Source organism: Lentinus tigrinus (assembly GCF_003813185.1).
Source record: "Lentinus tigrinus ALCF2SS1-7 unplaced genomic scaffold L226scaffold_8, whole genome shotgun sequence".
Classification (NCBI taxonomy): Eukaryota; Fungi; Basidiomycota; class Agaricomycetes; order Polyporales; family Polyporaceae; genus Lentinus; species Lentinus tigrinus.
In genome coordinates this window covers 371,772-399,725 of record NW_027137917.1, presented here as the reverse complement: position 1 = coordinate 399,725, position 27,954 = coordinate 371,772, and the positions used below count along the sequence as shown (strand labels likewise).

The window sequence follows — 27,954 nt, the reverse complement described above, 5'->3', positions numbered from 1 at the left end:
AAGAGACCAGTCGCCGCAAGTTATCTGGTCTACCTAACTAAGTACACATCTTGCAGAGTATGCAGAGAATGTGATACTAGATCGCTGTATAGAAGATATCAAGCATTGCGATCGTAAAGTATGTATGATAAAACGAATTACTAGTGTATCGTAGAGACAACCAACGACCGATGATGACATGATCTCCCGGTTTATTGGAGAGCAGTATCCATTACAAAATATCAGTACATCAGTGGGAATCCGTGGGACAAAGTGGCCCCTCTAGTGTGACGTAGATGGGCTCGAAGGGCGCGACTGTGAGGAATCATCGAGCAACCAACGAAAGTCTCCGGCTTTGGCAGTACTGGCCTTTGAAGTTGGCACGTCCAAGTCGTCATCCGTCGAGTCCAGCGAGACGATGTTGCCAGAGCGCAGGTTGGGCTGCCAGTCATGCGTTCGTTTGGGTCGGTAGGTCGATGTCATCCTGTAGTAGGACGAGACACAGTCGGTGAGCATACGGATGCGTACCCGAGGCGTGTCGCTCACCTCGCCGAGCTCTGCTTGTGCCTTTCTCGGGCAATCTCCAACGGCGTTTTGGGCTTCGACGTACCAGCCTCAGGAGGGACGGGGAGGATTGAACGCGCGTCAGATCTCTGAACCTTGGGCTTCGCTCGTGGAGTTGCCTCGGGAATGCCACGAGCATGGATGCCAGTCTCGACTCCCGTCGTCTCGTCTTGCCGACCGAAGGGCATTGATCGAGACGTGTGCGGGGGTGGCACTTCAGGATCCGAGTCAAGCGTGTCGGAGCGCGCATCGTCACCACCCTGTATAGAGCTAGTGGCAGACGCAGATCTGCGTCTAGGCCGTGGGCGGGGTTTGACCTTGACTGCCTTCGGGGTATTCTCGTCTGTAGGCGTGACCTCCGTTTCGGCACCGCTCCATACGTCCGCGGTCTTCTTTCGTCGCTTGGAAGGGCCTGCAGCTTCAGACCCCGTGTCGCTACTGAGTTCGATGACAATGCTCCCAGGTCCTGGCCCGCGACCCGCCGGACGGCCGCGCGACACCGACCCAGCACGGGATTTGCGCTTTGTAAAACCGCCACTGGGAGGTGACGACGTAGGCCCCGCAGACTCGACGTCTGTCGCAATTTCGGACGCTTTCCCCTTTACCCTAGGACAAGGTTTCAGTTTGGATGCGTCTCGCGCCTTTGCTAACTCCTCTTCTTCCCGCCGCTCTTCCTCCTCAAGCTCCTTCCGGCGAGCACGAGCACGATCCATGAACATCTGCTCAGTGGCACCTAGCTTGCCTATTCTTGAGGCACCCGAAGCACCACTTGTGAGATCACCTTCACCATCGTCTGCCGGGAACATGGCGACTCCGTACTCAACGCTCTCGCGCAAAGTCTGAATAGCCTTGTCGCGCGGCAGAGAGAGATCTTTCATGATGAGGTGCACCGCCGTCTCAGGTACGAGGACTTGTGTTATGAAGTCGGCCGGGGTAAGCGGAAGAGTAGCGTCAGGGTGGAACTCGGAGGGTGGGAAGAGGTCACAGAGGGTCTGGTGTATGATTACGTATCCCAGCTCGCCGTAACTGTAAGAGGGTCAGCGAGACTTTCTGGAACAATACACAACACAACCAAGAAGAGAGAATACGACACGCACTACCCCGGCTGAGTCTTGTTGAAATGCAAGAACTGCCCTCGAACTCCTGTTGCCTGTCGCGATCCCTGCTTGCGCACATTCTTCACGACCTCTTGCCAGAACTCATTCTCCTTCCTCAGCCGCCTGCTGCAACTGCCATGGGTCATGCTAGGTGCGAAGTCCTCGTCAACATCCTCGACGATTGCTTGCAGAGTGGCCTCGAGACGGATGACCCTGTCGGCCAACCTGTCCCACGCGATCTTCGTGGGCCACCCTTTCTGACGTGCACGCGGGATCCAGTCGCGCTCGAACCGATGCCGTTGACATACGCCGACGAATGCAGCGGGTGGTGCACGCAAGCCGAGAGGATTTGTGAGCCGGTCTTCTGGACGCGATACCCGTTTGGTTGCGGAAATGAGAGCGCGTAGGTGTGGTGTAGGCTCATCTGGCAGTCGTTCATCGCACCACGGACACAGCGTCTTGGGATCTACAGAAGGATCCAGGAACACTGTACATGCAGAACAGCATGAGTTCGTCGCATAAGGTGACGAAGAAGGCGCATATACGCACTGTCGTCGTCAGAATCCGAGTTGCCATCGAATGAGAATCGCTCAGACTCTCGCTGCCGCCTCTTCCCGTACATGCCTGTAACGGCCTCCCCGTCACTATCCACGGTGGCCTTCTTGCTCACGAGGGACGATGCACGGAGACTCGCGAGAACCTGCGTCTCCATAGGGAACGGTCGCAACGTGCGATGCGAGGGTTTGTCGTCGTCGTCGTCAGACGATGACATAGCCACACGTTTCTGCTGACTGCTTCGTTTTCTCCTGGCATTTGGAGAGCTAGAAGAGCGCCTTGAACCGGGGGACGACAGAGGGGATGGCATGGGGAACGATGATAGGGGATCCTTGCACTTCTTCCGACTCGGCGATGTAAGAGGGGAAAGGTCACCTATAGGATCAGTGCGATCCTTGCTCTTGTCCCTCGTGTGCGAGGATAAGGGAGAGAGACAAGCGAAGGGGTCATCTGCTTTCGCCCTACCCTTGCCCTTCGCGACTCTTCGTGCATCCGTTCGCGGGACGTCAGACTCGTCGGAAGAGATGTGGATGAACTCTTGTACGGTCTGAGAGCGCGAGAGCGGTTGGCTCTTCTCCTGGCTCGAGTGCACGCCCAGGTCCGGCACGGTCTGTGACTTTCCAAGACTACTCCTCGCGCCCTTCTTGACTGGACGCGGTGCAGGTCGGGAGGGTCTTGGGGTCTCGTCCATCTCCTTCGACGGCCGCTTGTCCCTTTGGTCTCTGTCCGATACAGGGGTGGATAGACGACGAGTGCGTGATCGATCCTGGTTGGAACTGCGCTCGCGAAGGGGAGTCTTGCTCCTCTGGGTGCTCTTATCGGTCGCGCGACCCCCGGTTCGTGCGGAAGATTGAGGACGAAATGAGGACGGACCTGCCCCAGCTTCCTTCGCGAGTGACTCCTGCGAGTTCTCCGGGGTTTGGGAGGCTGAAGAACTTGAAGTAGCAGAGCCCTTCTTCGGGATCTTCAACTTCTTGAAGTCAATGGCTTTATAGTTGGGGTCGGCCTGGTGGTGGTCGATGATAACACGGGGTGCGCCAGTAGTCGTTGAGCGCTTCGTGGTTCTCCTGGGCTTCTCTGGCGATTCGGAGCCATGGCGCGAAGAGCCGGAGAGGAAGTCGATCTCGTCGTCACTGAAGTCATCGCAGAACGAACTGGGGGTCCCCTTTCTTGCGGCACTGTACTGTGTGCGCGGTTTAGACTGCGACACTCGGTTGTTTGACCCAAAGTCGCTGCCAAAGTCTTGGAATGCTGCACCGCCAGTTTGCGACGATCCTGGACGCTGCGAGAGTCGCGTAGCAGGAGACGCGTCGGTGTCGAGAGTCGCCCCTCGACTCTTCAGACGCTGATTGTAGTCCTCCATAGGCAGAGAGTGTAATATGGTCTAGCTAAGATATGCTGGATTCACGGTGAACAAGAGTGACGATGAAGCAAGGGGTGAAGTGGCTGCAAGTAGTCTGTTGCAGGTTGACGGTCGCGCTGAGCGCTTCACTTGGTCTGACAGGCGTAAGCGCCGAATCTTCGAACGCGAGATTGTCACAGTCACGTTGGCGCGCCGACACGTGTCGGAGTAGTCAGCCGCGCTGCAGCAGCAGAGCCTGTCCTTCGAGTTCAAACCACAGCATGCGAGCACATCTTCCTGATTCTTGAACGTGGGCGGAACATCGCTTGGTGATCATGCGTGCACTCAGCCAACAGACTTGTGCGCTGCTTGATGTACCTGACGAAGTTCTGCTTGATGTATTGCAATATCTCCAGATCTGCGACGTTCTAGTCCTCAGAAAGGTATGGTTCAAGTTTGACAGAAAATCCATATACTTACGCGTTGTTCACAGACTTGTAAACGACTCTACACACTAACCCAAGATCGTCACGTATGGCTTGTGATGCTGCATGGACAGAGGAACTGTGCACCCCTACCTCCACATCTACAGGATCCGTCTTCCTGGACTCATCTATCATCAGACGAATTGGAGGTCGTAGTCCGTCGACTGGACGAGATCCACCGTACCTGGCTTATTCAACGATCGACATACTTTCTTCCCAGCCATGACGAGTCCTGTGTGCTGGACCCATCGTTCAACAATGATGATGGTGCGCGCACGATATACTCAATAGAGGTCTTCCTCGACAGATGGCTGCTATGCGTCTATCACGAGAAACTCGTCGAACTGTGGGACCTCGATCGCGCTGTCCGCTACCCTCATCGGCCTATGTTGTGTGGACGACAACACGTTCGAGGAGCCGGATCGTTCACATCCGCCATAACTCATCTGAACCCTTTGGACGACGTTCTGACCATAGCTGTATCTTGGTGATATTACGTTCGCACAGCTCACACTGTATGGTCATGCTGATATTTAGCTCTTTCTGGGTAGTCATGAATTATGCCATGTTATACAAGTACAACTGCATCCGTCCTTGGCCGTACACCTCCCGAAAGGAGAAGAGTATATCGAGGATGTCGAATTCCGCACTATAGCGGTCATTCCATTCGCATCCCCCATATTCAGCCTCCGTGCTGTAGATCCTGCCCAATGCCTCCTTTTACTGGGACTTCCAACGTCATTCCACTTGCTCAATTGGGTTACCCGGGAACGCACGGTGGTTCACATGCTCTCTGAGGAGGAAGAAGAACTCGTGAGTATTCCCTTTGATATCGATGAACTCTCTCACAGATGGATGATATCATGCTAGTGGAATGGGGTCGTCGGTGCCATGTTTCTCACGCAGCGACACATTCTCGTTCTCAAGGCGCATTCACTCGAGATTTGTACGCTTCTGGACAAGCCTCAGATCTACGTCGTCCAACACAGCGAAGATGGCGAAGACGAGCCCCGCGAAGGGCCAACCACGCAAATGGCCGCAGCCGTTCACTCCCATTTCTTCCCCAGCACGACCTTCCGTGGGGTTTCATTCTCTCGGCCCATCATGCGCGAGTGGCAACCACTCCCCGCGTCGTCGTCAGAACTTACAACAGTGACACTCTCGTTCCTTGCATACGATGTCCTGCGCGGTCTCTTCCAATGCTCCGTATCTGTGATACTTCCGCCGCCCCCAAATCCAGCCAACGCCCACATCATGCTCCCTCCTCTGGACGTACAAGTATACCTCGTTGCTGCCCATAACATGGCCGTTCCTGTAGCGCAGGCTGAAACGGATGGTGGGCCCACCCCGCGCAGTGGCTTTTCGCACGGCGCACGAGGGTTCGTGTCCGCATGTGCCCTGGGACCTATGGGTCGTCGCGGTGTATGGGTGGAGCGCAGACGAGGTGCGGTGCGACGCGTCGTCTACGGCTTTGATGCGCACTGGCGGAGCGCGGATGACGAAGACGTTGAAGACGGCGATGTGGAATTCGGAAGGGAGGGCGGACTCAGCGAGGCTGAGTTCGCGGAGCGGAAGCAAGAGAGGGCGAAGACGAGCAGAAGGAAGAATCGAGGATTCCAGCCTGGTACTCCTATATCTGCCGCCAACTCGGAGCAAGATGTCGATTCTATGCTCGCGCGGGCCCCGCGCGCGATTGAAGGGAAGGAGGTATACGAGGTAAATTCGTATGACTTACGAGGTGGGTCTTCTGCAACGATTCGCCCTCGACATGGATTCAATATTTACGACTTTTGCACCTAGACGACATCACCCATGTCGCATTCTCCGAGACGACTGGGGTCATCGCGCTGGGTACGCGCAAGGGAGACATTCGGGTGCTCGGCCGAGCAGGCGGAATTTGATGTGGGTCGTGTGTATTTCTTGACTCCAAGGCACGGGTCTCATGCTTCCCCGTCTTTGCAGTCCCACATCGATCGAGCATTTTGATTGGCATACACACCGTGATCGAGCTCCAGCGTATGGCAAGTATGCCGCAACTCTCCGAATGACGAGAATTCATTGACGTACGAATCCTAATCCCTTTGGAAGTGTATGCGTAGATCGCGCAATATAAAGCCAATAAAATCTACGTTGTGGCTGACCCCGGATAACAGCCACGCGCGTACCACCAGACCGCTCAAGCTTGAAGCAATGCCTGATCTCTGTGACCAGTGCTTCCAAGGTAGGCCCGGTACACTTCAGCTTCTTTCCAGCAGTGTGGAAGCCAAACGTCTGTCACGATCGGTTTACTAGGTGTCCGCCATGAAGGCCAACCTGAGGGTTAGTGGTCCGTTCAGATCTAAGAAAGGATCTCATGCTAACCACCACGCGTTCAGGCAAGATCGAGAAGATCGGAGGCGTAGAATGCTATGTAGCCACGCCCACCGGTGATTATCTCAAGAACAAGGTGGTCCTCTTCCTGACCGACGTCTTCGGTATCCCGTTGATCAACAATAAGGTCAGTCCAGTCGGAGTCTTCCGCTAGACTGCCCTCAATAGACTCAAGTGCCCCCAACCTGGACTAATCGTACATCCCACCGTGATAGTTGCTCGCCGATGACTTCGCTCGCAACGGTTACCGCACCGTCATCCCAGATCTCTTCCAGGGCGATGCGCGCCCCGCAGACACAATTGGCAGCGTGGACTTCGATCGAAAAGCTTGGGTGGCCCGTCATGGCCCCGAAAGCTGGATTCCTGCAGTAGAGGGCACCGTCGCCACGCTTCAGGCTGAGGGGGTAACCTGGATCGGGACGACAGGGTATTGCTTTGGTGCGCCGCCTGTCTGGCACCTTGCGCTCAAAGGCATAAGCAAAGTCAATGTCGTCTCCCACCCGTCGCGTCTGCGCGTCCCTGAAGACCTCGAGGTAACTTCTCATTCAAACATATTTCCAGGGCCGTGAACTGACTAGGGATTCGCTATCGCCAGGAATACCGCGACAAGGCTCGTGCACCGCTGCTCATCAATAGTTGTGAGTTCGACCCGACATTCCCGCCAGAGTCGCAGAAGATTGCGGATGAGATCTTCGGGAATGGCAAATTCGGTCCGGGATATGAACGTACTTATTGGGAGGGCTGCACCCACGGATTCGCCGTACGCGGCGACTTGGTACGTTGTTGCGTTCCGACGTTATACACGTCAGACGGGTACTGAGGGCAAACCTGTAGAGCGATCCGAAGGTTAAGGCTGGCCTGGAGGGAGCGTTCGAGGCCACTGTGAATTTCTTCAACAAATACAAGGACTTGTAGAACTGAGGTCGCATCTGATACCCGTGTACGGTAACGGTTGAAATGGAGAATGATCTCGAGTTGCATGAATACGGATTGTTACATCAGAGCGCTGGCTTTCCAACTCGTCAAGTATCCCCTGCTATCGTACACTGGGGCTCCCCACGCCCCTGCCTACTTCCACTGAGCGACGAGGTACTGGTTGCCGTTGTCAGGGTCGACGACATAGACCTGGATACGCTTGGTGTCCTCGATGCCACGCCCGGCGTTGTAGTCGAGGAAGTTGACCTTCTGGGAGCCGTCGCTCTGGACGCTGTACGCGTCGCGCACTCCCAGGTCGTTGCCCGCGGAGACGACGCGGTATTTGAAGTTCTTCGTGGTGATGACCTTTTTGAAGGTGATGTTGTCGATGTAGCTGCTCGGGTTGCCACGGCCCCAGTTCGCGGTGTAGTCCCAGCAGAGAGCTTTGTACTGCGCGATGAGGGCGAAGATGATGCCTGTGCTGTCTGCCATAATGAACAGTGATGTGCTGTCGTGGACGTCAGCAGCTTCATAGCAGAGGGGAAGGGGGAAAGAACGATGGACCGAAAGTTGGGAGGAACATGATGGTGGCGAAGGTAATCATATGTGCGAACCTGTGAATTGTAGTGATGGAACGATCTGGGGAGAAGCGAGGGGTGCTCAGCCTCGCCGCAAGCGTCGAGTCCTTGGTAAGGTACTCACTGGGGTGGAGGTTGGAGCAAGTGCTGAGGAGACTTGAGCTTTCTCGGTCGACTTTTTATACAGCTTGTGGAAGGGATACGCGTCACGCCGACTCGTGCTGTGACCGTCCACAATTGATATTTCTGCACCCCAGTACCTTGAACCATTCCCAGACCATTCCTGCCACCGGGGCGGTGGCACTCCGCCAAGGCTGACGAGGTCCCCAGTGCGGCGACGCTGCGGGAAGTATCAGTCTCGTGCTACATACAATGCTGCTATGTTCGGCTCTTACCAGTTTCCAAGCGTCTGTCAACGTCAATACGTCGCAGCGGAGGCGAAGAAGACGCAGTCACGAGGATGTCCAAGGCATGACTGAGCATTATTTTGGCGACATGCAGGATGAGCAGCGTTGTACAGATGTGCTGCACACCGAACGGGATAGAGCAGCGCTTCAGCATGTGAGGTGCTATGATGCAGAACGATTGTCAACGTAGATACTGAAGGGAGCAGTTGTGAAGGTAGAACGTGTATTGTGAACTGGTTCTGTTTCATGTGACACTCTGGGGGGAGAGAAATCTACGCATGATGATCGATTGCGACGGATGGCATATGAACGTGCTTGGTAGACGTACCGACAGTTATTGAACAACCACCAGGTGACGTTCTCGGAGTCGTGGCGAATGCGCCAACGGGTAACTTTGTCTGATCATAGAAAGGAGACTATCAGTGTGAGGTATCCGCGTGCTAGAGTTCTCTGCTTCCATGCCGACTCATTAGCCTCAGATGAACCGGATGGATGGTACCCAGCGCCGCACAAGGCGGTTACTACGTGGAGTCAGTTGTACGCATATATACCAATAGCCGCCCTACCAAGAGTACTTATGACCAAGGAACCAACGTTAACCAACACTCGACGGCAACCTCGAACTGAACTCTACTGGGGGGATGCTGTAAAGGCTCGATCGTTCGAGACTGATCGCGGGCATATGCTCAGTCAACGTTGCGAGTCGCAGCGGAGGTCACCTTGAGTTGGTTATTCGTGGAAGCGACTAAAGCATACAGATGAATATTGACTGCGACACATGATCTTACACGTTCGTGGATTCCATCTTCTTCTCGATCTCCTGTAGGGACGCCTGAACGCCTTCATCCTTTTTGCTCGGGCCCACCGACCGAGAGATTTGTTCGCCTGGTCCTTCTGGGCTATCGGTAGCAATCGCTGCTGACACCTCGATCGACACAGGCCCTTTAGGCGGGACACCCTTGGGACCATCGTATCCAGGGAGCAGTGAGCCCTTGGCAGTCTCCACTCGCGAGAAGAACTCTGGCTTGAGGTAGCCCCTATCGTCGCCTTCGGTGAGAACAACGCCGTTCGCAGAAAGATAGAACTTTAGTCCAGCATCGATAGCCTCTTGAACGTTGATGTAAATCAGAATATCGGAAGACTTGCGCATGCCTGATGGACGGTCAGCATCTTCCGGAACGGGGTGGCAGCGGGAGAAGAGTATACCGGAGATAACTCCCGAGCCCGGGACACCCTGAGCGAGATGGATGTGGTTGCGGGACATCTTGCTAAGGCCCTGCTCCTCTATGTGCAGGCGAGGGGCTTGTCAGGACGTGATTCCTTGCAGGTCACCATCGAACTCACTGATGACTTCCCAAGCGGCCTTGTTCGTTCCATGTACGGCTATCCCGGTTGGAATGTCACTGTGCGAACTTATGGGTTCCAGGTCCAAGACAACGGACTGCGAGACAGTCAGCTGGGTGTCAGGGTATTGAAGAAAGGGCAATCGCCTTCATCGAATGTCCTTGATTCGCCCGAATCCACCAAGACTCCTCCCCTCCATCAGGATTAGCTTCAAGCACCAAGCTGTATCGCCCTTTGGCGTCGCCCTTCACAATGTCTTGCAGGGCCTCAAGGTTCAGCTCGCGCATCTTTGGGAGGGCCAGCTACTTTCCCAAGTATCAACCCTCCATCATCCATATTTGCGAAGTAAGATTCTTACAAGGTCATTGACGCGGACGTAACCATCCTTGCGCATGGCAAGTCCTTCTGACTGGGACCCGTGACGAAGGATCCAGGAGAGGGTCTTGGAGATCCTGACATCGTGCGAGTCCTTGGGGAGGCCTCTTAGCTTTGCAGACCCGCCTCCTATCCCTCCGCCTCCTCCGCCGCCGCGGCGACCAACACTACCTCCTCCACGTCCTCGGCTACTTTCGCCACTCTGCCTTAGTTGTTGTTTGCGATCCTTCTTCTCTTGCCGTCGCTGTTGCCGTTCTTGGGCAACAGCTGCATCCGTGGTGGCCATCCTCAGCAAGGGCTGTCGATTCAAAGCAATGCGGACTTCTGCACGTAAACCAAGAGCCGCAACGAGCAGATGAACGCAGTGACGAGTGTGTCGCAACAGTTTGGCCGAAGAGTGCAGAGCTGGTACTCAACGAGTACTGACAGAGCCAACTTGAAGATCGCCGGTCCGCAGTCCCGGGGCCCGGTTGGCGCCCTTCGGGAGCATGGCAGCAGACGCTCGCATGACGGAATCGGCAAGTTACGTAATCTGCCCGTTACAAGGCCACCCTGTCTATGTCTTGCCCGCCTTTCGTGTCTGACTCTTTCTTTCCTGCTGCTTTCCTCCCCATAGAGGAACGTCTGTCGGGACCCATAGAATTCACTAGTCGTGAGTGTCATGTTTCATAGACGACGCGTCACCTCACCTCGCCTCGCAATCACCTCAGCAACCACCGTACGATACCATAATGCCACCCGCTGTCGCACAACCCAACAATGCCTCAACCCGCCGTTCAACCGGCTCAATGAGACAGCGCGAAAACCGTCTGCACGCTCAGAATGTTCAGACTGGGTCAGGTCCTGCCCGCCGTCGCAAGTCGCGCTCCCCAGAAGCACGTGTAGCCGAAGAAGCCCAGGCACAAACCGACACCCTCGCGCGGAGGAAGAAGCGTCTTCCTCCCATCCCTAGTGCATCCTCCTCATCCAACCCATTGAATACTTCCACGCTACGTCACCCCGTCTATGAAGATGTTGGCGATCGTGGCCGGACGAAGGCTAAGCCCAAGCCGCGGGCGGCTGCTATGTGGATCGACGAGGATGTGGATGATACGCCGATCGTTACCAACATCGTTCAAGATCATACGCGGTTGAGCAACGTTTCGAATGGAAGGTCGAAGCGTAAGGATCGCTCGCGCTCCCGCGAGGCTGCGCATAGACATTCTAGGAAGACAGCTACTCCTGAGCCGATGGAGGATGACGAGGAGCATGCGTATACTGGACCACTCGCTCATGCCGAGTACACACGGATGAAGCAAGAAATGGAGAACTTGCGAAAGGTGCGTGACACCCATTCGTCGCCGGGCGGAGCTGCTCGTTAAGCGGGGTTCACAGCAAGTGGCCATGGCCAAGAAGACGATCACCAAGCAGAGTAAGGTGCGTCGCTTCATTGGTGCTCTGGCTTGACGCCGTGCTCATTCATCCACTTGTAGGTGATTGACGAGCTTAGAGCGGAGCTGTCAAACACCAACGAGGTGTGTTTTGTCGGGTTGTGCTGTACAAGTTGTAAGCTGACCTGTGCCCAGACGCACCGCACGCAACGTGTCGAGATGGAGAAATTGAAGACACAATCAAGGAAGTCGGACGACGTATGCTCGCCAAACCACCGTCTTTGGATACTTCTGACGCAATTCTTTCAGCTCATCGCAACTATTGAGAGCAATCTCACTTGTCAAGTATGCATGGAGATTATGTTGAAGCCGTACGGGTGAGTACATCGCTACTCTTCCGAGCGACGACTCTCATGTGTCTTCATAGTTTGTCTCCGTGCGGCCATGTACTGTGTATGTCGTGTCTCCTCGAGTGGTTCAAGGCTGCACCTCCTGGAGAAGACGAGATGGACGATGACGATTACCCCGATGCTCTACTCTACCGCAAGAAGACATGTCCTTGCTGCCGTACTACTGTTCTCGATCGCCCGATACCCCTATATGTCGTGAAGTCTCTCGCATCTGTTGTTGACAGATCGAAGGCTCCGGCTGGCGCTCTCCGTCCATCTCCCCCGCCGGATGACGAGGATCCCTGGGCAGGCATCTTCCGCGACCCCAAGGTTTACGGAGACTACTGGAGCACCGACGAGGATGAAGACGACGAAGATGAGGATGCGGAAGACGGCGATATGTATGACGAGGAGGATGACTACTGGTCGTTTGACGGCTACGGGACAGCTGAGGACGACGAGCCCTACAACGGCGCCTACGTGAACCCTCAATGGGCGCCGCCTACTGTCCATGTTGACCGTGAAGACTATGACTTCCTCCACGATGATGCGGAGGAGTTCAGCATGCTCCGACGAGGCGCTACACTGGCTATGATCGGGCTGTTCAACATGACCTACGACCACGACACCGGTTTGTGCGCCATCGTCGACGGAGAGAACTCGATTTACCTCGGATGGAACATCGAGTTGCATCCTGATGATGAGACGGGCGAGGAGTATATGGACTGGATCCTCGCCGACATGTACGATCGTCCGGAAAGATGGCGCGTCATCAGCGACGACGACGAGGGGACATGGAGTGCCTGGAGGCTTGTCCCGGAGGACGAGAACAACGACTACGAGCAGACCGACTCGGAGGTCTGGGCGGAGGACATGGAGGCGGATGAAGACGACTACTGAATTCGCGCCCGGCGACACTGATGGCGTCCCGCATCGCATGGGTCCCTGCTGTCTCAAGTTTCGTTCAAGGAAGTGTACACGGGTTGTATATGTATGATGCTTTCGGATGTTGTGTTAATAGCCGTACATAATTGTCACGATAGTTTTCTGGTGACTCGGTTGTCGGAGTGTGTCTTCAATTCACAGAGGCCGCCTATTCAGGTAGGTTGGTCGCACGGGTCCGTGACGTCCGTGCCAAGCCCAAGGCCGGCTTCTGTCTGCTCCTCCGTCCCCGCGCTCACCGTCGTCGTCGCACTCAACGCCTGCCGCTTTTCCGTCTCGGCAGGGCATCCAGGCTCGACTCGCGACGACTGCCGACAAGGGCCCGTATCATCTCGGCGCACAAGGCTCCCGGCTGTCAAGTTGTCTGCAGACTGCGACTACCACGACATTCTCAATAACGACCAATCAACGATTCTGACGACACTCACGACCTCTTGCTTTCGCTTTGCTCTATCTGAATTGTATATTGCATATTTCCCACGCGTCTCTGTACTACTTCTTGGTGCTGCTGTATTTTGGACTTGGATATGGCGGAAATCGTGAACGGAAGATGTCATGTGGAGAAGGCATCTCTGAACAGCCCTCCTCTCATCCAGCATGGCAAGATTGTCATTCAATGTGCGTAGTCAAATCATCAGCGTGTGTCTCGGTAGTGCTCATATGCTGTGCACTGTTTCCAGATCATCACGTACGTGCATTGCGAACATTTGCAGCTAGGGTGAACTTAAGATGGAGGTAGATCGGTTGGATGGTCTGTTCGGCCCTCACCCTCGTAGCGATGGGTGTGTCGTTCTGGCTTATAAACAAGCACCTGCGGTGGTACACAAACGTGCGTTATCTCGTCTACACCTAGTCCAGGCCACACTGACATCATGTGTCCACTGCGAAGAAATACGAGCAACGATGTATGTCCTCCCTCTTCAGCCACGCCCAACTACTTAGCACTCAGCATATATAATAGACATTGTCCGCATTCTGTTCATGGTTCCACTATACGCGCTGATCAGTACTGCGTCGTACTTTTGGTGGGTGAGTATTTCCGTCCACTCCCTTATACTTGAAGGCTCTCCCTGTCAGGTCAGTCATGCTCACGGAACGCATACACACAGAACCACTCGACACCCCTGCTGCTGCTCCGGGATTGCTATGAGTCTACAGTTCTCACGGCTTTTTTCTACTTGCTGTTGCTCTATCTGTCGCCGGACCCTCATGAGCAGAAGGAGATATTTCGCAAGGTAAGCATCGCATACTAGCTTCAATATTACGTCCTTATTTATTGCAATGCAGAATGGCCTCTCGCGGCAAAACGACAAGGAAAGACGGCGACGCGGAGAATCTGTACAAAAGTGGATGTTCCCCTTGGGATTCGTGCGTTATAAACCTGAGGTACGCCGATACTAGGCACCACACGGCACGGGATCGTGATGTCATATACGCTTCCAGGACGGCTTGTATTTCCTGCAGCTCATGAAGTGGGGTGTCCTCCAGTACTGCGTCGTCCGGCCAGGGTGAGTACAGACGATTCTTGCAATTGTCTTGCACTGACTCTTGCATCTGTGTAGGACTACTCTCGCAGCTGTGATACTCGACTATGCTGGATTGTACTGCGAGGACTCCTGGGGCTTAGGGTGGGGCCATATCTATGTAAGTACCTCGGTATGTCGGCATCTGTCATCAGATAATTGAGAGTTGAGCAGATTACACTTGTTGTCTCGATATCTGTCAGTATCGCCATGTACTGCCTGATCCAACTGTACTTCGCGGTCAAGGTCGAACTCGCACCCCAGAAGCCCTTGCTGAAGCTGTTCGCCATCAAGGCCGTTGGTGAGACCGGATGCAATTCCGCGTACCATGTACCTGTACTGACTTCATGAATCAGTATTCCTAACGTTCTGGCAGGCGACGTTCTTATCGGTGCTCACCTTGTTTGGTATTGTCAAAGACGTGCGTTGACGCATCTTCTACATGCATCAGTCCTAGAGCTAACACTGACCTCACGACACTCAGACTCCGTACATGACGGCCGACAACATCAATATCGGCATTGGTGCCATTCTGGAGACGTTTGAGATGGCGTACGTCCCGACTTCTCGCGCCAGCATCGATTACCCATGGCTGACTTCGAATGCAGACTCTTTGCAATGCTACACGTCAAAGCCTTCTCGTACAAGCCCTACTGTACCGGCGACGGGCCCACACCTCGTTGGCGCTCTTTAGTCCATGCGATGAACTTTAAGGAAACCGGACGCGAGATTTGGGTCGGTATGATATACATGATGCGCAAGAGCCGTGGTCACGAGGTCGATACCCAAGCCCGTCGCCAGGCCGCCCTCGAGAACGTGTTCGGACGCTCGAGATTTGCCATATATCGGGAGGCCAACAACGATCACGACTCTAAGGCTGCTGCGTCGGAGAAGAACCTCGGCGTGACTATCGAAGTAGAGGAGGAGTTACTCATTGACGACGAGCGACAATGGATCGGGGTGGGCAACGACTACATCTATGGACTCGGATACCAGGCCAAGAGACAGCGGGAGAGGAGTGAAGGACTCGAGTCACAGATTGAGAAGGAGCTGGTGATGCGCGGATATACATTGAGAGGTGCTTTCTACCTGTAAAGTTTGTGTTTGACGTTGATGCTGACGGACGCTACTAGGCCTAGGCAGCGGTGGCGCATACGCACCTATTGTGGATGCTGAGGCAGCTCCCACCCCGGGACATCAGCATGGCCAAGCGTCCTGGTGGCGACGTATGTACAACCGTCTCTCGCAGTCTGGTCCGGATGCCGAAGACGAGACAACCACGTCACCTGCCCGCCGCCTCTCGTCGCGTCGACGCTCAAAGGGCGCTGTAGGCACAGTTGGTGCCGCGCCTTTGATGCCTGATGTGCAGGAGGACGACTACAACGATCCGCCGCCGCCCTCTGCGATACGTACCTATCGCGAGAGCCGAAACAAGCAAGGTCCGAAGCGCAAACCTCCCCCGCCCCTCGACCCGCCTCTCCTGTTCACCTCGTTCGGCGACATTCCCAGTCCGCTCAGCTCTCCCGACGCTCGGAGCGATACCCGCATGGGGGTACCTCCACCACACTCCCAGTTTTTAGGCGCGCCAGCGTTGCTCACGCCCCCTCTCGCTTCACCCAGCACCCAGTCTATGTTGGCGGATAGCTTTCTCGATCGCGCATTCGCTGCGTCGGTCGAGCCTGGCTCATCAGCGGATGTGTTGACTGCTCCGCCTTCCTCTGAGTCACATCACACTCGCGTCCGGTTAGGTGCGACCCCGGTTGTGGCCACTCGGGCGAAGCCTCAGCCGAGGACACCAGTTGTGGTAGACCTTCCTGCAGAGGGTCCATCGAGCCCGGGCGCTGGACCTTCCACAGCCCCTGCTGCGCTTATAGTTCCCCCGGCACCTCCGGCGGTAACTCGCAATGCAACCGCCAGCACGAGCCCTCCACATGTACATCGCGCACCTCTACCCTCAAGTGCGTCTCCGGTTCGCGCGGTTCCTCCCTTGTCGGCAGGAGGTGAGCCCCGTGGTCGTCGCCGCTCGCACCGCCGGGATGCTGCGCAGTTCTATCCCGAACCGGGCAACTACTCGTCTCCGCCGCAGTCACCGCAGAGTCTGTCACCACTCCAGCAATCCCCTCCTCAATGCCCTCCCCTCCAACGAGCAACCGCTGCGTATTCCAGGGGCACCCGGAGGAACTCCGCTACACCGCAGTATCCACCGCAGTACACGCCGGTGAACCGGTATACGCCAACGAGGGACAGGATCGTGCTGCCTGCGCCGCTCGCTTCCGGGGCTTCGGACAGTCCTGCGACTCCTTCGAGCCAGACGTTCTCCTCGCCTATGCAACACTCCCCACCAAGACTTACTGGATCCCCGCCGCCCCCGCCGCCCCCTCGTGACCCTCGTCGCTTGTCAAATGCGGCACATACCCCACCCTATTGGAACGTCCGGAGATAGTGCTGTACTGTTTTTCTGCTGCGTCTCGTCTGTTTGTTGGGCTCTGGTACCTTCATTTCATCTGACACTCCTGAGTTATCGTCTATTTACTGTAACATGTACTCGTACTAGTCCTTACCTTCTTACGACCTCTCATGACCTAATGACATCTCGATGATTGCGGTATTCTTCGCTCCAGAAGTACCTCTTATAGTGTGGAGGAAGAGAGCCGTTGGCACTTTTACGCAACGACAGCAGCCGGGCCGGATCAATAAGCGCTCAGAACAATGAGGAGGTTAAGCGCCAAAGGAGGCGTGCCTTTTGTTCCTGCTACTTCGTGCGACGACAGATGGTCGTAAATAAGGACTTGCCTTTGTTCTTTATGTTTGTCCTCGACAACGGGTAAACATGCTACTTCTGCGCGCACACCGGCATTGTAGTTGCCGCGTCTACAATTCACTGGCTATGCACAGCACGCACAATGGGATCCTTCCGGAAGCATAGGGTCCCAGCATAAAGCCTGCCTCCGAGAGCCCTGCGACCCTGCGCTCTGCCAAAGCCCCTTTCTCTCTCCCAGAAGCACGACCTTCCTCTTGTATCTTATCGTCTGCGACGATCCTACACTATCCGCACACAATTAGTTCTCGCCAGTCCTTACCAGTCTCAACCCACGTCGCTGCAGACGTACCAGTATTTCTTCGCCCCATCCACCACATTCCAATGGCCTCCCACGTTGTCACCGTCGGCTTCGAGCAGCCTCGGTGAGTCTCCAGTTCCTCTATGTCTTCCGTGCTCTGACCCTCGTGCGCCATTTACAGCATGTCCTACACGAAGTACATCGAGCGTCGCATTATCTGCGCATGGAAAGCTATCAGCCGAAGGAGCCGCAGGCGCAACCGCGTCTCCATGCTCCCGGAGGACTTCGTCCTCCTCACCGCTCGCCGCCGCAGCGTCCGCTACGTCTGAACACGTTCCGCTTCGACATCTCTTTCCGAAGAGCACAACCATCGTCTCCCGGGTCCGCTCTTCACCTATCCCATGACATAACGTTGCAAATCCACAGGATGGACATGGACATGCACTCGAACTCACGCTACAGTATATCATCCTAAATCCTCTTGGACTCTATACCATCACACATACGATACCACCTGTAGCGCTTTCTCTCTCATGGGCCTTGTGTATCTTATTAGGGGACACTATTGTAGTCATCATGGGCACATGCATCGTCGACACATATTAAACATTGGCATGAGCATGATGTGAAGTTACGCCTGCGAAGCTACACTCAAGTTCAAAGGGAGGGGGTATATGAGTACTGTACCAATCCTGCATCGCGTATGAAAGGTGGAGTCAGAATATCGTATCGATAACTCTTGAGAACATGCCTCACCTCCGTTGCCAGTGCATCAGCTGCCTGCGAACATGCCTTCATCTGCTGCGCGAGGTCCCGGATCGCGAACTTCTGCTGAACCACGTTGTCCTTCTCTCGGATCTCCTCATCCTTCTTCCGAATCGCGTCCGCTTGCGCCTCAGCCCTGCTGCATGAAGCGCTCTACGTCCTGTTGTAATCGTCGCGTGGTTTCCAGCGCCATTTTCAATTCCTGTTTCGTTCGACGGGCACCGGGCGGAGGAGGACGAAGGAAAATGACAGCGAGATTAACCTTCGTGTCGTCCACGCCTACAACGTCCTTGACCAAGGCTAGCACTAACTCTGGCGAGGATGGCTTCTGCCCGATGGAAGGAACATAGACATTGTACGAAGAGGACGCGACGACATACTGTATAGTAGAGTAAAGCGATCGAGAGATAGAGGAAAGATACTCATGCAACGAGAACCCAAAACAGCAGGGGAGCAGTGAAGCGCGCGCAGAGAGGGCAACTACCAACGCCTACAGAATCCGAGTCAGCATTGCATTGGATGTTATAACCACCATACGTACCGGAACTGTGCCAACTAAACGGGACGCAACATTGTTAGCATGATCACGCATGTAGACACCGAAGCCATCACTCACACACGCATCCATGCTCTCCCGCATACGGCCGACAAGCGCCTGCGAAGTCTTCAGAGCAGCCTCGGCGCCAGAGCACTTCTGCTTATATCTGACGCACTCGTCGACGAGGTGCTCGTTTCGTGACATGGCATCCGCGAGCCTGTCCTCGGTGTCAACCTGCAGGAGTTTGAGGACCTGAAGCTCGTCGCGCTGCTCTGCCGCCTCGGCTTGGGCGGCCTCCAAGTCTACGCGCGTACGTTGGTACTCCTGCTCACGCAGCTGACACTGAGAGGAACAAATGAGTTCATCTCAGACAGCAAAACCGGACTAGTCTCAAGCACGCACCTCTGATCGTATACAACCTGCGTTGCCAGCATCAGGTGTACCGGCGGCGTTCGCTTCGCCATTCGAGGCACTTGCGCTGTTACCAGGGCGCATGGCACCAGTGACATAGGCTCCCAAATGATCGTTGTGAAACTCCGGTTCATTGACATAAACCCGAGTGTTGTAACGCGCGACGGGCGAAGTAGTGTTGGGAGGCGAGGGATAGGCTTGAGCTGGGTTAGGACGCTGTGGAGTCCGCGGGAGTCCGCTTCAAGACGTGCGTATCAGCACTGAACCATACATTGAGCATCTGAATACGCACGAAGCTTCGTTCTTGTCTCCCAGGGATGGGTCTGGGATGTCCATCTGAGGGAATTCCTCCTCAGGTCCGTCGGAGTCGACATCCATGTCCACAACTTCCGCGGACTCCGCAGCAATCGCAGGTGCGTTCAACACACCTCTCTCGTACAACAGAACGAACAGCTGGATGATGCAGCTGGTCAGCTCACGATAGCTATAGTCACGTCATAAACGGGAGGACTACCTCTCTCTTTGTCATCGTCGGGATAGGCCCGACTTCGGCCCAAATAAAGTTCCCGATTTTGAAAGTGGACGCCTTCTCGGGAAACTGCGCCCGCGCTTGCCTCAAGCTGTCGCCCCAAATTACCATCACATCAATTTCAGCGCGTACAGTAGTGGAGAACGGACTTACATGTCGGCAGTAGCTGCAGTAGGCCTGAACCGATAGACGCCCTCTGGTGTCTTGCGCACCGTGAGCCGCCCAGCGAGAACCTGATATCGAGCCAGTCAGCTCAGCCGCGGCTGATCGGCAGTCAAATGAAGACTCACAAGAGCCCAAAGGTAGTTTTCGACACACGATTTGGTATAGTTGCTACGGTCTAAACCGTCGAGTATCCGGCGTTTCTCGACTAAAGGAAAACGTTCGTCAGGATCCCACTGACCGAGACAACGCGCGGCGTACGCACCTCGTCTGACGGCGTCCCTCATGGCGAAGGAGCCACTTGCATTTCTACGGAGAGCCCTCCCGAGCCCTGCAAGAGTATATGAGAGTCAGAAGAGTGATTGAGCCTTAAGTTATAACTCACTATGCTTGTTCGTCACAACTCGCCCCATTTCGTGCGTGCTTCGAGAGCAGGGATGGGGGAAGGCAAAACTGTGGATCACCTGGAAGAGCCACCACCGGGTTTAAGAGGCGGGCTCATAGCAAGCTTGCACGTAGCGTGCCTCAAAAGCTAAGCGGGACAAAACGCATCTTTGCCGCTTCCACAGATGTAACGCTTGTACCTAGGGCAACACGTTGCAACACTTACAAAGACAGAAGAGTTTGCGCGCGACGTACTCAGACAATGAGTTTGGGCAATCGTGAGTGTGAGTGGCTTGAGGGTCGCATGGCAACTTTTCGAGCAGACACGAAACGCATCGTTCCGACGTCTAGATACGAAAGGCGAAATGCAATAAAGTCTACATTGCCAGCGATATCAAAGTCCATGATGCTGCGAGGATCGTGTCAGTACAAAGAGGTGATACGTAACATACAATAATAACCATACCAATAACCCAATAGTCCCATAGTACCTCAGATGATAAAATGATCAGCCCAATGACGCATAACGCCCTCTCCCTGCCGGTGCCCGGGGAACCTCTTCACATCCCTGCAAATTATCACCGCATGTGCGTTCCTCACGGGATGGATGAATGCCAGCTCCTTCTTCAGTCCTGGCAGCGTGTTCAACGACCGCGCAATCCTCTGTTGTACCTCCGAGAGCGTCACTTTGGACTCCTTCGCGTCCGCAGGCGCAGCACCGGGTGTCGCCTCCAGATCCAAACCCGAACTTGAAGCGGCTTGCGCGCTGGAACCGGTTTCAGGTTGGGAAAAGAGGTTCGGTTCAGACGACGTTGCGGAGGAGACTCCAGGGCTGTCATACATGTCGATGGCGACACCCTCCACCTCGCGCTCAAGCCGGCTAATGACGTGCACGAGGCGCTCGGTGCTCGATTCGTCCTTCTCGAGCAGCTTGATGCGGGAACGCGATGCACGAGTTGCGAGTGCAAGGCGCGTGATGATGAGTGAGAAGACGAGGGGGATGAGTACAGGCGTGATGACCACGAGGAGCTGAATGAGGAGTCATCAGGAGACAAGCTCGCATACTGACTATGAAGAAAACGCACGACGTTGAATGGGAAGCCGAACTGTAGGGCAGGCGGGAGTAGTGGACGGTCGGGTTTGAGGCCTTTGAACCATTCGCGGGAGAGGGCGCGGGGTTTCGCTGGTGGTGTGACGTCCGCAGGGTGAGTATACGACTTGACTATAGGGGAGTATTTCTCGTCTAGCTCTCTGTAGGGACTAGTTGAAGCAAAAGCAAAGTGGAGATGACGGGGTACACGCACACTTTCATGCCATTATATCCATAATTAACAAAAATATCGTCCTCCTCTATGGCGGCGGTAACGTAGGGAACGGTGACGTCGTTTATGGCGTTCGCATATATGCGCACTTGCTCGAACAAGGTCAATGCCTGGTAGAAGACGCGGTCTAAAGGCAGGCTGTGGTAAGTGCAAGCCTTCAGGGTGTAAGCTATGCGAAGACTTACTAGGGTCGGCCATGACTTCCAACAGGGGTCGGCCATTCTGCGACCATTTGTCCACCTATAGCGGGCAACGCAAGTCAGAGGTGTGATACGACGGACAAACCAAGTCCACATACAACGTAGAATTGCTCGCCTGTCCTCGACAATAGTCTCGGACCGAAGTAGGCAAATAGGGATGAGAGCATGCCAGGGTATCTGGGGAGTCCGACGTGCGGGGTTGCGACAGTGTTGAAATTGACTGGTACTACGTCTTGGAAGAACCCCCGTTGATGTAATATGCTGGAGGATCGATGAGCATGAAAGCATGTATGGCAATAAAATGAACGTACCCAACAACATATCGTGCAATGAGGCCTCCCAGACTATAGCCAGTGACCGAGAACCGGGTAACTTTCTTACCCTCCTCCGCGAGCTTCTTGACCTCCGCGAAGACCTGAGGAAGTTTCCTGCTCAATCTTTGCGTTGTCTCAACTTGTAGACTACTCACCTCTTCAGCCACCCGCTCCCCTCCCCAGTCAATGCCGTCGTACGTCCCGTCGTCTCGGTTTGTCTCCGCGACTAGGATATGCAACCGCTCTCCCCCCGGACCCTTCTCCGAGGCCTCCTGGCCTCGCGTCTCTTCCATGATTCGACGGAGCTCGGCAAGGTGGCTGGGGTTTCCCCACATTCCGTGGATAAGCACCAGGAGGTGCACATACTGTGAATCGTCACTGGAGCCTTCCACAGACATTCAGGAGTACGTTCAACGATGTCGGGGGTGCGCTAAGGAGGTGGGATGAGGCAAGGGGCAGAGTGCGAGGGGAAATGTCGAGCAACGGCGATGGAGGGAACATGACGATATAAACGGAGTTGCTGGTGGGACCTCGGAGCGGCTTCGCACTGTGGGCGGCCTTACGCAGTCCGATTGTCTGACGCGTCTCGGTGGCATCGGGCGAGCGTCTAGATGCGGGAACAAATGCTTTCCCCGGTCGGAGGGTTCACGCAAGCAACGATGTGGATGCACCGCACAGGCATGTCGTGCAGTACTGCGCAAGTACTGCGCTCGGATATATACGAAACATGCGAGGTCGAGGTACAGGGTACAAGACTATATGCTTCGACCGGACTCAAATATACAGAGATGACATGGGAAACGGACCCCGGCGGCACAAGAGCCGCAACTTTGACTGGAACACCATCGAGGCATCACGAGAACTAGTATAGTAGAACGATGGGAAGGGGTGAGGCGAGCTTCGGAGTACAGCGATGCAACAGAGTAGCCACGCACCTGAACGAACATTGAGTTGGCCCATGGACAGAGGTACTGGTCGCCGGCGAGATACACCCAGTTGCTCGTCCTCGACGACTCGTCTTTGTGCCTGTATGCCAAGGTATCAATTCTGCGGCAACCACATCAACGCGCATCCGGGGTTGCGTACCGTTTCAGCTTCCCAGATTGGCCCGGTGCGCGAGTGATGCCCTTGAAGCTGTACACAGCGCGAACAGTGTGCGCGATGATCTGTGCAATCCCGATATGAGATTCATACAGGCGTTTCCGAACGTTGAATATGACTGACCTTTGAGCACAGGTCCACTCCAAGGACTCTGTAACCGAAGTGGCCGGGATAAGACATTTCATTTCAGTGAGGCAATGAGAACAGGGCTTACCTTCCAGCACCATCGGTCATCAAGTATTTATCGAGGCCTCGGGCGGGGTTGATCTCCTGGGGGTCGGCAAGCGCTTGACGCTGTTGTCTGCAAATTAGCTAGAGCTATCGATTGGTGCTTCGGATGTACGCACGCTGACGTTGGCTTTCGCGACGTCGATAAACACGCGCTGTCCGGCCGGCAACGTGCCCTGGCTCAGCTTGATGCTGCGGAGAGTTTGGCCTGAATTGAGGTGGATTGTCAATGATCGCTGGTCATCCGAGCAAGAACATAACGTACGGTATGCGCCACGGAAGGTCGGGCAAAGACCTGTGGACATTTCTATACGTGAGTCATCTAGCCAAGTCGGAAGAAACGCACGAAGAGCTTCGGCGACAAAGCCCTGCATCGTGGCCTCGTCCTTGCCTGCCAGAGTTGAAGGCTTATTGGCCAGGGTCTGCACATCCACAGGCTTGGCCGGGTCGAGGTAGAAGTCGATGACGTTCACCATCGCTGTGTCCATACACTGATCAGCCGTGTTCCAACGCTATAAGCCGGTTGACATACCTTGCGACAGCTCGACGGTCGAACCAACCAAGAAGGCCAGAATCATGTTACATTGCGTGTCTGTGTCGACGCCGAGCTCGTGCAGACGAGCCGCGAACTCGGTCTTGCCGTTATTCTCAGTTTTCGAGAAGAAGTGGGACACGGTCTCCAACAGCCCAGAGACGAAGAACTGCCAGACATGGACGACCGGTCAACCTATGGAAAATTTCATGCTATTAACCACTGGGGTGGACGTACCCGCGAACCGCCGAATTGCCGGCGAATCAGACCCGAGAGCTTCTCAATCTCCACGGTGACGGTCCGCCGGAGCTTGTGCAGGTGGGAGGGCTCGACATCAAGGAAGAGATACCTGTACGCAGGCTTTGAGGATAGTTTGAACTGATAGGAGACAAGTGAACTCACGCGTAGATGTCAGCAAGAATGGCGAACAACTCCTTGGCAGTGTAGTCGCCGTCGTCGTCCGCCTTGGCCTTGAGACGGATCCCAGCCTGTAACGACTTTATCAATATCCACAAATCCACCCACACAGACTCCAGAACTACTGACCAAGTCGCAAGCCCAGTAAATCGGGACGACCCTGAGCACATCTCGCACGATGTCCACCGTATGGACAGACGTGCCGACGGACTGGCACGACTCACGCTGCATGAGCTCACGCGTCTTCTCGTAGAAGAACTGCTTGATGTTATCCTGTGCGCCCTGGGCACCAAGCAGCGCCTTGAGGAGGTCCCGCTGCTCGCGCGATGCCTTCGCAGGGTCGTTGGACGCGATGAAGAATCTATGCAGTGTCGTCAACCAAAGCCCCTTCACAGGCGAGTGATCACGATGCACGCACCCAGGCCCATTCACGATACCCTTCAGCCGCTCCGCGAACCCAGTCCCAAAGTTCACTTCATCCTTCAACACCGCCTGCACATCCGCATAGCCCACAAGTTCCTGCACCTGCGGGACACCCGTCGGCCGCTTCAGGTCGTACGTGTTTGTCCACCCGAGGTTCCCCAAAATCTTCTGCATCGCCGCGGGCGTCATGAGCGGGAACCACGCGTACGTGCTGTCGCTGGGGTACTGTTCGGGGAGCGTGCGCATGAGCAGGCGGCCGAGCATGCTGCCATTGCCCGGCCCGTTCGGGTCCCGCTGACAGTCGGCGAAGCCCCAGGCGGTCATGTTGAACGGTGTGTAGTCAGCGGTGAAGAAGCGGTCACCGCGGGTGAGGGCGATCGCGTCGCTGAGGATGGCGCGACTGATGGTGTAGGCTGCAAGGTATCAGTAGAGTGGTCATGGATCAGAATATGGTGGATGCTTACAGGGGCAGAGACCAGCACCGGGGATGACCGGCTTGGCTTCCTCAGCCTGTAGACCAACATAGAGCTCGAGTCGGTCGATATGGCCGTAAAGCTTCTCAGCCGCGTTCGCGATCTCGGGGTCGGGGTTCCACTCCAGGAAGCTCGAGTAGGCTGTGACGTTGTTAGCGTCAGATCACAGCCGGAAGTGCGAACAGGTCTCACTCTTCAGACCAAGGAACTACAATTGCAAGTGTGACGATCAGCTAGGTCTGTCAGGATGGCAAGATTCCGCTGACCTTGCGGAAGTCGTTTAGAGAGCAGACGCCCCACCGACGGCTCTGCTCAATACCCATGATCTCGTGCAGGCGCATGACGTGCGGGGTACCACGGGCCTTGAACGCGCCAGCAGGGTGCTCAGTCCTATACTCGAGTTCCTCGATATAAATCATATGCTGTCAGTAAGTGACACTCACGCATCCTTGAGAACGCCGGCGAGCTTGGCATCGTCGAACTTGTTCGTCTTCTCATCCCGTTGCAAGCTTCCTCACAGGCGATCAGCTTGTGCAGTATGAGCTCGAATAACAGCGAAGACGCACTTGCCAAAGGTCCAGTGCGACGCGTCCGGCTCCAAGTTCTTCATATCGGCAGCCATTTGTTTGAAGTCTTGAATGGTCAGCTGAGCACATGCAGTGAGTGCACAAGCTCTCTGCAAATCATCGACATAGGCACTCACAGATTCGACGGCTTTGCCATGGAAGAGCTTGTCAGAAAGCTGCTCAACCCACTTTTCGTCCGCTTGGGACGTGGTCGCATGCCAACGATAGAGGCAATTGAACTAGACGCATGGACCACATCAATCAGTGGTTACCATCCGAGGGTGCCAAGTAGTATCACCTCGACGCTGCATTGGTTGCCCTTGCCCCGTTCAAACAGCGAGTGGTCCATGTTGCGGACCTCCTCAAACGGGTTGAGACTCCAGCTGCTGCCTTGCCGGACCAAACCGAGGATCGCAGCGACGTAGTCCGCAAACACCGCAGAACCGAACCACGCACAATTGATGAGACGCGCGGTCTGGAAGATGTTCTCTTCTTGCTCGACGCGCGACTTGTCGTCCAAGGAGACTGGGTCTTGGTACGTCCCACGCTCATTTAGCTCAAATAGCTTCTTGGCTATGTACTGTCGAGGCTGTCAGTCATCAGAACCGTGCAATAGACGTGCAGGCTCACGTTATGATTGCGGCTGAAGAGGACGAGAAGCACGCAGACGGCGGGAGGAAGCAAGAGCAAGCGGTCCTCTGCGAACGTATCGGGAAGCAGTAGGCCACGCCCGTCGCGCACACGGATTTTGTTGAGAGCCTCTTCGGTGCTGCCGTAGAGAGGGGCGAGGTCGATATAAGACGACGTATCGTTGATATGCACTTCCGTTTCCTTGTGTGAAGTACGGAACACGCTATCATACATATAGGTTCAGCGGACCATCAAAGTAGGAAAAGAAGTATTAACTGACGTGTGGATGACGAGGGCTGCAAACGAGAACATTAAGCTGGACAACCCGGCGGGATGAGGAACGAACTAGGACCGCATGTCAAACACGACCTCATTGGTGATAGTGTGTGCTACCGCACCTTATCCCGCCTAAGGAGCGTGTCGAACAGAAGGCCCGCATCGGGGAGCTCGTCGGCAGGTAGAGGGTGAATCTGCTGGACGCTGCGCGAGTATGATGTGCCCGCCTTGCCGAGGTCCGGCATACAGGGGTTGTTGCCCGAGCCATCCACAGTGCGAAAAGCGTAGTTCGGGCCCACGATGGTGGCAGGTGGGTGCGGCAAGTCCTCGTACACTACGGATCGAGTTCAACAGAGGCGATGAGTACAGCCCAATGCACACTCACAAGCTTTGATGACCAACGTCTCTATCTTCTGAGCCAAAGGATGCTCGGCGTTGTTGGATAGGAGTACAAGCACATGCTCGAGCTGAACACGTCGGAGGTCAGTTGACAACCATGCAGGAGGTGTTTGAATACAACTAACCATCATCTTCCGGTCGTCCAGGTTGTTCAGGTGCATAACGGCATCCACGATGCTCTCCTATTAGTAGACATTTAGCTCGCACCCAGTGTTCATGAGGGAATGAATGACCATTGTGGAGAGATCTGCCACCATCGGAAGATGCTTCTTGACCTATAGCGCACCCATGAGTTCATAGTCGTGGTCTGTGTCACAACGTGGCCTTACCTTGTCGCGAAACTCTTGCAGGCCATGGGGGAGATGAGCACCCGTCGAAGAAGCAACATCCTCCCCGGCGCTCTGAGAGTTGTAAGAAAACGTGCGGGACAGCCGGGAGGAGATGGCAGACATGATGCGAGAGGGAGGGCCGAGGACGTGGGGCATCGTCCTCTTCGTGTCGTAACTTATATGCGAAGACGTTCGCAAGGTTCGCCTCCCGCTAAGTAGGACATTATCGAGAGGCATGCACGTAACAACTAATTTGGAGCCCGTGGTTCTAGTCTGGCAGGTCTGGTGGTCGTTCGGTCCTGATTAGATAGACATGGGTCGGTTGGATCGATCTTGAAGCGTCATATGTCATATATCTGATGGACGAAGTCGTTTTCGCGGTGAGAGCAGGAACGAGGGCCAGAAGGCTGTACTCACATTGGCAGTAGCAAGTGCCGAAAGGAGGAGGTTATATGCTTCGGGACGAGAGCGGTAGCATAACGTTGCAGGGAAGCCATACGCGGAGCCAGAGGGAATATAAATGTCCGCATCCAAACATTTGTGAACCTGCGATGGCCAAGGAGCTGTACTCCCAGCGGCGAATCGCTCGCGAATCCAAGGGCAAGGTTCGCCACCCGCGGTCCATCGCCGCGCATGGCCGGACATTCACAAGCCCCGTCTG

The 27,954-nt window shown here is 55.2% G+C and overlaps 12 protein-coding genes across 12 annotated transcripts; 6 read left to right on the top strand and 6 right to left on the bottom strand.

Moving 5' to 3' along the window:
- Positions 1-1,193: 1,193 nt before the first annotated feature.
- L226DRAFT_426183 (uncharacterized protein) lies at positions 1,194-2,352 on the bottom strand (the record flags this gene model as incomplete). The annotated part of the gene is made up of 3 exons (XM_067674647.1): positions 1,194-1,569; positions 1,641-2,127; positions 2,190-2,352. Coding segments are annotated over 3 exons (1,026 nt in total), but the record flags the coding sequence as incomplete, so codon positions are not given.
- A 1,459-nt stretch (positions 2,353-3,811) lies between these two features.
- Positions 3,812-6,209, top strand: L226DRAFT_374224 (uncharacterized protein). Its single transcript, XM_067674340.1, has 6 exons — positions 3,812-3,980; positions 4,031-4,509; positions 4,574-4,835; positions 4,893-5,760; positions 5,823-5,924; positions 5,985-6,209. Exons 1-5 carry the CDS (start codon positions 3,873-3,875, stop codon positions 5,921-5,923), a joined length of 1,818 nt encoding a protein of 605 aa, XP_067536930.1. The 5' UTR covers positions 3,812-3,872; the 3' UTR covers position 5,924; positions 5,985-6,209.
- A 3-nt stretch (positions 6,210-6,212) lies between these two features.
- L226DRAFT_544804 (dienelactone hydrolase endo-1,3,1,4-beta-D-glucanase) lies at positions 6,213-7,307 on the top strand (the record flags this gene model as incomplete). The annotated part of the gene is made up of 6 exons (XM_067682298.1): positions 6,213-6,243; positions 6,315-6,341; positions 6,398-6,519; positions 6,608-6,925; positions 6,988-7,167; positions 7,227-7,307. 6 exons carry the CDS (start codon positions 6,213-6,215, stop codon positions 7,305-7,307), a joined length of 759 nt encoding a protein of 252 aa, XP_067536929.1.
- Positions 7,308-7,460: 153 nt separating this feature from the next.
- Positions 7,461-7,799, bottom strand: L226DRAFT_521992 (immunomodulatory protein FIP-Fve; the record flags this gene model as incomplete). Its single annotated transcript, XM_067678731.1, has 1 exon — positions 7,461-7,799. The coding sequence occupies one exon, from the start codon at positions 7,797-7,799 to the stop codon at positions 7,461-7,463; it is 339 nt and encodes a 112-aa protein (XP_067536928.1).
- A 1,030-nt stretch (positions 7,800-8,829) lies between these two features.
- Positions 8,830-10,438, bottom strand: L226DRAFT_552096 (uncharacterized protein). Its single transcript, XM_067682856.1, has 5 exons — positions 9,995-10,438; positions 9,783-9,938; positions 9,637-9,733; positions 9,499-9,576; positions 8,830-9,444 (listed from the first exon to the last, which is right to left on the bottom strand). Exons 1-5 carry the CDS (start codon positions 10,295-10,297, stop codon positions 9,077-9,079), a joined length of 1,002 nt encoding a protein of 333 aa, XP_067536927.1. The 5' UTR covers positions 10,298-10,438; the 3' UTR covers positions 8,830-9,076.
- Positions 10,439-10,593: 155 nt separating this feature from the next.
- On the top strand, positions 10,594-12,823 carry L226DRAFT_484008 (uncharacterized protein). The gene is made up of 7 exons (XM_067677037.1): positions 10,594-10,663; positions 10,722-11,330; positions 11,386-11,427; positions 11,484-11,525; positions 11,577-11,639; positions 11,691-11,758; positions 11,809-12,823. Exons 2-7 carry the CDS (start codon positions 10,743-10,745, stop codon positions 12,668-12,670), a joined length of 1,665 nt encoding a protein of 554 aa, XP_067536926.1. The 5' UTR covers positions 10,594-10,663; positions 10,722-10,742; the 3' UTR covers positions 12,671-12,823.
- A 563-nt stretch (positions 12,824-13,386) lies between these two features.
- Positions 13,387-16,920, top strand: L226DRAFT_374135 (DUF300-domain-containing protein). The gene is made up of 12 exons (XM_067674339.1): positions 13,387-13,541; positions 13,602-13,617; positions 13,674-13,741; positions 13,822-13,947; positions 14,000-14,098; positions 14,201-14,220; positions 14,275-14,356; positions 14,410-14,536; positions 14,592-14,656; positions 14,720-14,787; positions 14,844-15,313; positions 15,369-16,920. The coding sequence occupies exons 1-12, from the start codon at positions 13,461-13,463 to the stop codon at positions 16,676-16,678; spliced, it is 2,532 nt and encodes an 843-aa protein (XP_067536925.1). The 5' UTR covers positions 13,387-13,460; the 3' UTR covers positions 16,679-16,920.
- Positions 16,921-17,377: 457 nt separating this feature from the next.
- Positions 17,378-17,623, top strand: L226DRAFT_569626 (uncharacterized protein; the record flags this gene model as incomplete). Its single annotated transcript, XM_067684334.1, has 2 exons — positions 17,378-17,418; positions 17,476-17,623. The coding sequence occupies 2 exons, from the start codon at positions 17,378-17,380 to the stop codon at positions 17,621-17,623; spliced, it is 189 nt and encodes a 62-aa protein (XP_067536924.1).
- A 426-nt stretch (positions 17,624-18,049) lies between these two features.
- On the top strand, positions 18,050-18,479 carry L226DRAFT_374117 (uncharacterized protein). Its single transcript, XM_067674338.1, has one exon. The coding sequence runs from the start codon at positions 18,083-18,085 to the stop codon at positions 18,407-18,409; it is 327 nt and encodes a 108-aa protein (XP_067536923.1). The 5' UTR covers positions 18,050-18,082; the 3' UTR covers positions 18,410-18,479.
- A 16-nt stretch (positions 18,480-18,495) lies between these two features.
- L226DRAFT_374112 (uncharacterized protein) lies at positions 18,496-19,208 on the bottom strand. Its single transcript, XM_067674337.1, has 3 exons — positions 19,000-19,208; positions 18,676-18,939; positions 18,496-18,614 (listed from the first exon to the last, which is right to left on the bottom strand). The coding sequence occupies exons 1-3, from the start codon at positions 19,090-19,092 to the stop codon at positions 18,582-18,584; spliced, it is 390 nt and encodes a 129-aa protein (XP_067536922.1). The 5' UTR covers positions 19,093-19,208; the 3' UTR covers positions 18,496-18,581.
- A 1,349-nt stretch (positions 19,209-20,557) lies between these two features.
- Positions 20,558-22,436, bottom strand: L226DRAFT_373973 (DUF676-domain-containing protein). Its single transcript, XM_067674335.1, has 7 exons — positions 22,075-22,436; positions 21,917-22,020; positions 21,704-21,866; positions 21,591-21,645; positions 21,388-21,532; positions 21,169-21,334; positions 20,558-21,112 (listed from the first exon to the last, which is right to left on the bottom strand). The coding sequence occupies exons 1-7, from the start codon at positions 22,315-22,317 to the stop codon at positions 20,576-20,578; spliced, it is 1,413 nt and encodes a 470-aa protein (XP_067536921.1). The 5' UTR covers positions 22,318-22,436; the 3' UTR covers positions 20,558-20,575.
- Positions 22,437-22,741: 305 nt separating this feature from the next.
- Positions 22,742-27,764, bottom strand: L226DRAFT_373903 (heme peroxidase). The gene is made up of 28 exons (XM_067674334.1): positions 27,711-27,764; positions 27,294-27,649; positions 27,198-27,239; positions 27,090-27,146; positions 26,951-27,032; positions 26,688-26,899; positions 26,570-26,634; positions 26,290-26,512; positions 25,958-26,239; positions 25,797-25,898; positions 25,660-25,739; positions 25,537-25,602; positions 25,360-25,483; positions 25,286-25,301; positions 25,085-25,234; positions 24,616-25,033; positions 24,327-24,558; positions 24,183-24,268; positions 24,018-24,129; positions 23,781-23,949; positions 23,595-23,726; positions 23,514-23,543; positions 23,368-23,456; positions 23,235-23,314; positions 23,144-23,171; positions 23,006-23,085; positions 22,855-22,945; positions 22,742-22,781 (listed from the first exon to the last, which is right to left on the bottom strand). The coding sequence occupies exons 2-28, from the start codon at positions 27,528-27,530 to the stop codon at positions 22,773-22,775; spliced, it is 3,294 nt and encodes a 1,097-aa protein (XP_067536920.1). The 5' UTR covers positions 27,531-27,649; positions 27,711-27,764; the 3' UTR covers positions 22,742-22,772.
- Positions 27,765-27,954: the final 190 nt, after the last annotated feature.

Excerpts from the sequence above, each read along its gene's own strand:
- L226DRAFT_374224 (XM_067674340.1), top strand. The coding sequence starts at position 3,873 with ATGCGTGCACTCAGCCAACAGACTTGTGCGCTGCTTGATGTACCTGAC. Across the intron at positions 4,510-4,573 it reads CTGACCATAGCTGTATCTTG|TCATGAATTATGCCATGTTA; the intron begins GTGATATTACGT and ends CTTTCTGGGTAG. Across the intron at positions 5,761-5,822 it reads AAATTCGTATGACTTACGAG|ACGACATCACCCATGTCGCA; the intron begins GTGGGTCTTCTG and ends TTTTGCACCTAG.
- L226DRAFT_552096 (XM_067682856.1), bottom strand. The coding sequence starts at position 10,297 with ATGGCCACCACGGATGCAGCTGTTGCCCAAGAACGGCAACAGCGACGG. Across the intron at positions 9,734-9,782 it reads ATCAAGGACATTCGATGAAG|TCCGTTGTCTTGGACCTGGA; the intron begins GCGATTGCCCTT and ends ACTGTCTCGCAG. Across the intron at positions 9,577-9,636 it reads GGCCGCTTGGGAAGTCATCA|AGGAGCAGGGCCTTAGCAAG; the intron begins GTGAGTTCGATG and ends GCCTGCACATAG.
- L226DRAFT_484008 (XM_067677037.1), top strand. The coding sequence starts at position 10,743 with ATGCCACCCGCTGTCGCACAACCCAACAATGCCTCAACCCGCCGTTCA. Across the intron at positions 11,331-11,385 it reads AAATGGAGAACTTGCGAAAG|CAAGTGGCCATGGCCAAGAA; the intron begins GTGCGTGACACC and ends CGGGGTTCACAG. Across the intron at positions 11,428-11,483 it reads CGATCACCAAGCAGAGTAAG|GTGATTGACGAGCTTAGAGC; the intron begins GTGCGTCGCTTC and ends ATCCACTTGTAG.
- L226DRAFT_374135 (XM_067674339.1), top strand. The coding sequence starts at position 13,461 with ATGGTCTGTTCGGCCCTCACCCTCGTAGCGATGGGTGTGTCGTTCTGG. Across the intron at positions 14,099-14,200 it reads TCGTGCGTTATAAACCTGAG|TACTGCGTCGTCCGGCCAGG; the intron begins GTACGCCGATAC and ends GGTGTCCTCCAG. Across the intron at positions 14,357-14,409 it reads TAGGGTGGGGCCATATCTAT|ATTACACTTGTTGTCTCGAT; the intron begins GTAAGTACCTCG and ends AGAGTTGAGCAG.
- L226DRAFT_374117 (XM_067674338.1), top strand. The coding sequence starts at position 18,083 with ATGCCTTCATCTGCTGCGCGAGGTCCCGGATCGCGAACTTCTGCTGAA.
- L226DRAFT_374112 (XM_067674337.1), bottom strand. The coding sequence starts at position 19,092 with ATGCGCCCTGGTAACAGCGCAAGTGCCTCGAATGGCGAAGCGAACGCC. Across the intron at positions 18,940-18,999 it reads CAGGTTGTATACGATCAGAG|TGTCAGCTGCGTGAGCAGGA; the intron begins GTGCGTGCTTGA and ends TGTTCCTCTCAG. Across the intron at positions 18,615-18,675 it reads GGGAGAGCATGGATGCGTGT|TTGGCACAGTTCCGGTACGT; the intron begins GTGAGTGATGGC and ends CGTCCCGTTTAG.
- L226DRAFT_373973 (XM_067674335.1), bottom strand. The coding sequence starts at position 22,317 with ATGTCTGTGGAAGGCTCCAGTGACGATTCACAGTATGTGCACCTCCTG. Across the intron at positions 21,335-21,387 it reads GGATATAATGGCATGAAAGT|AGAGCTAGACGAGAAATACT; the intron begins GTGCGTGTACCC and ends TAGTCCCTACAG. Across the intron at positions 21,113-21,168 it reads TCGGCTTCCCATTCAACGTC|CTCCTCGTGGTCATCACGCC; the intron begins GTGCGTTTTCTT and ends CTCCTCATTCAG.
- L226DRAFT_373903 (XM_067674334.1), bottom strand. The coding sequence starts at position 27,530 with ATGCCTCTCGATAATGTCCTACTTAGCGGGAGGCGAACCTTGCGAACG. Across the intron at positions 24,130-24,182 it reads ATTCTTGCTGACATCTACGC|GTATCTCTTCCTTGATGTCG; the intron begins GTGAGTTCACTT and ends GCCTGCGTACAG. Across the intron at positions 23,457-23,513 it reads GACCTTCCGTGGCGCATACC|GCCAAACTCTCCGCAGCATC; the intron begins GTACGTTATGTT and ends ACCTCAATTCAG.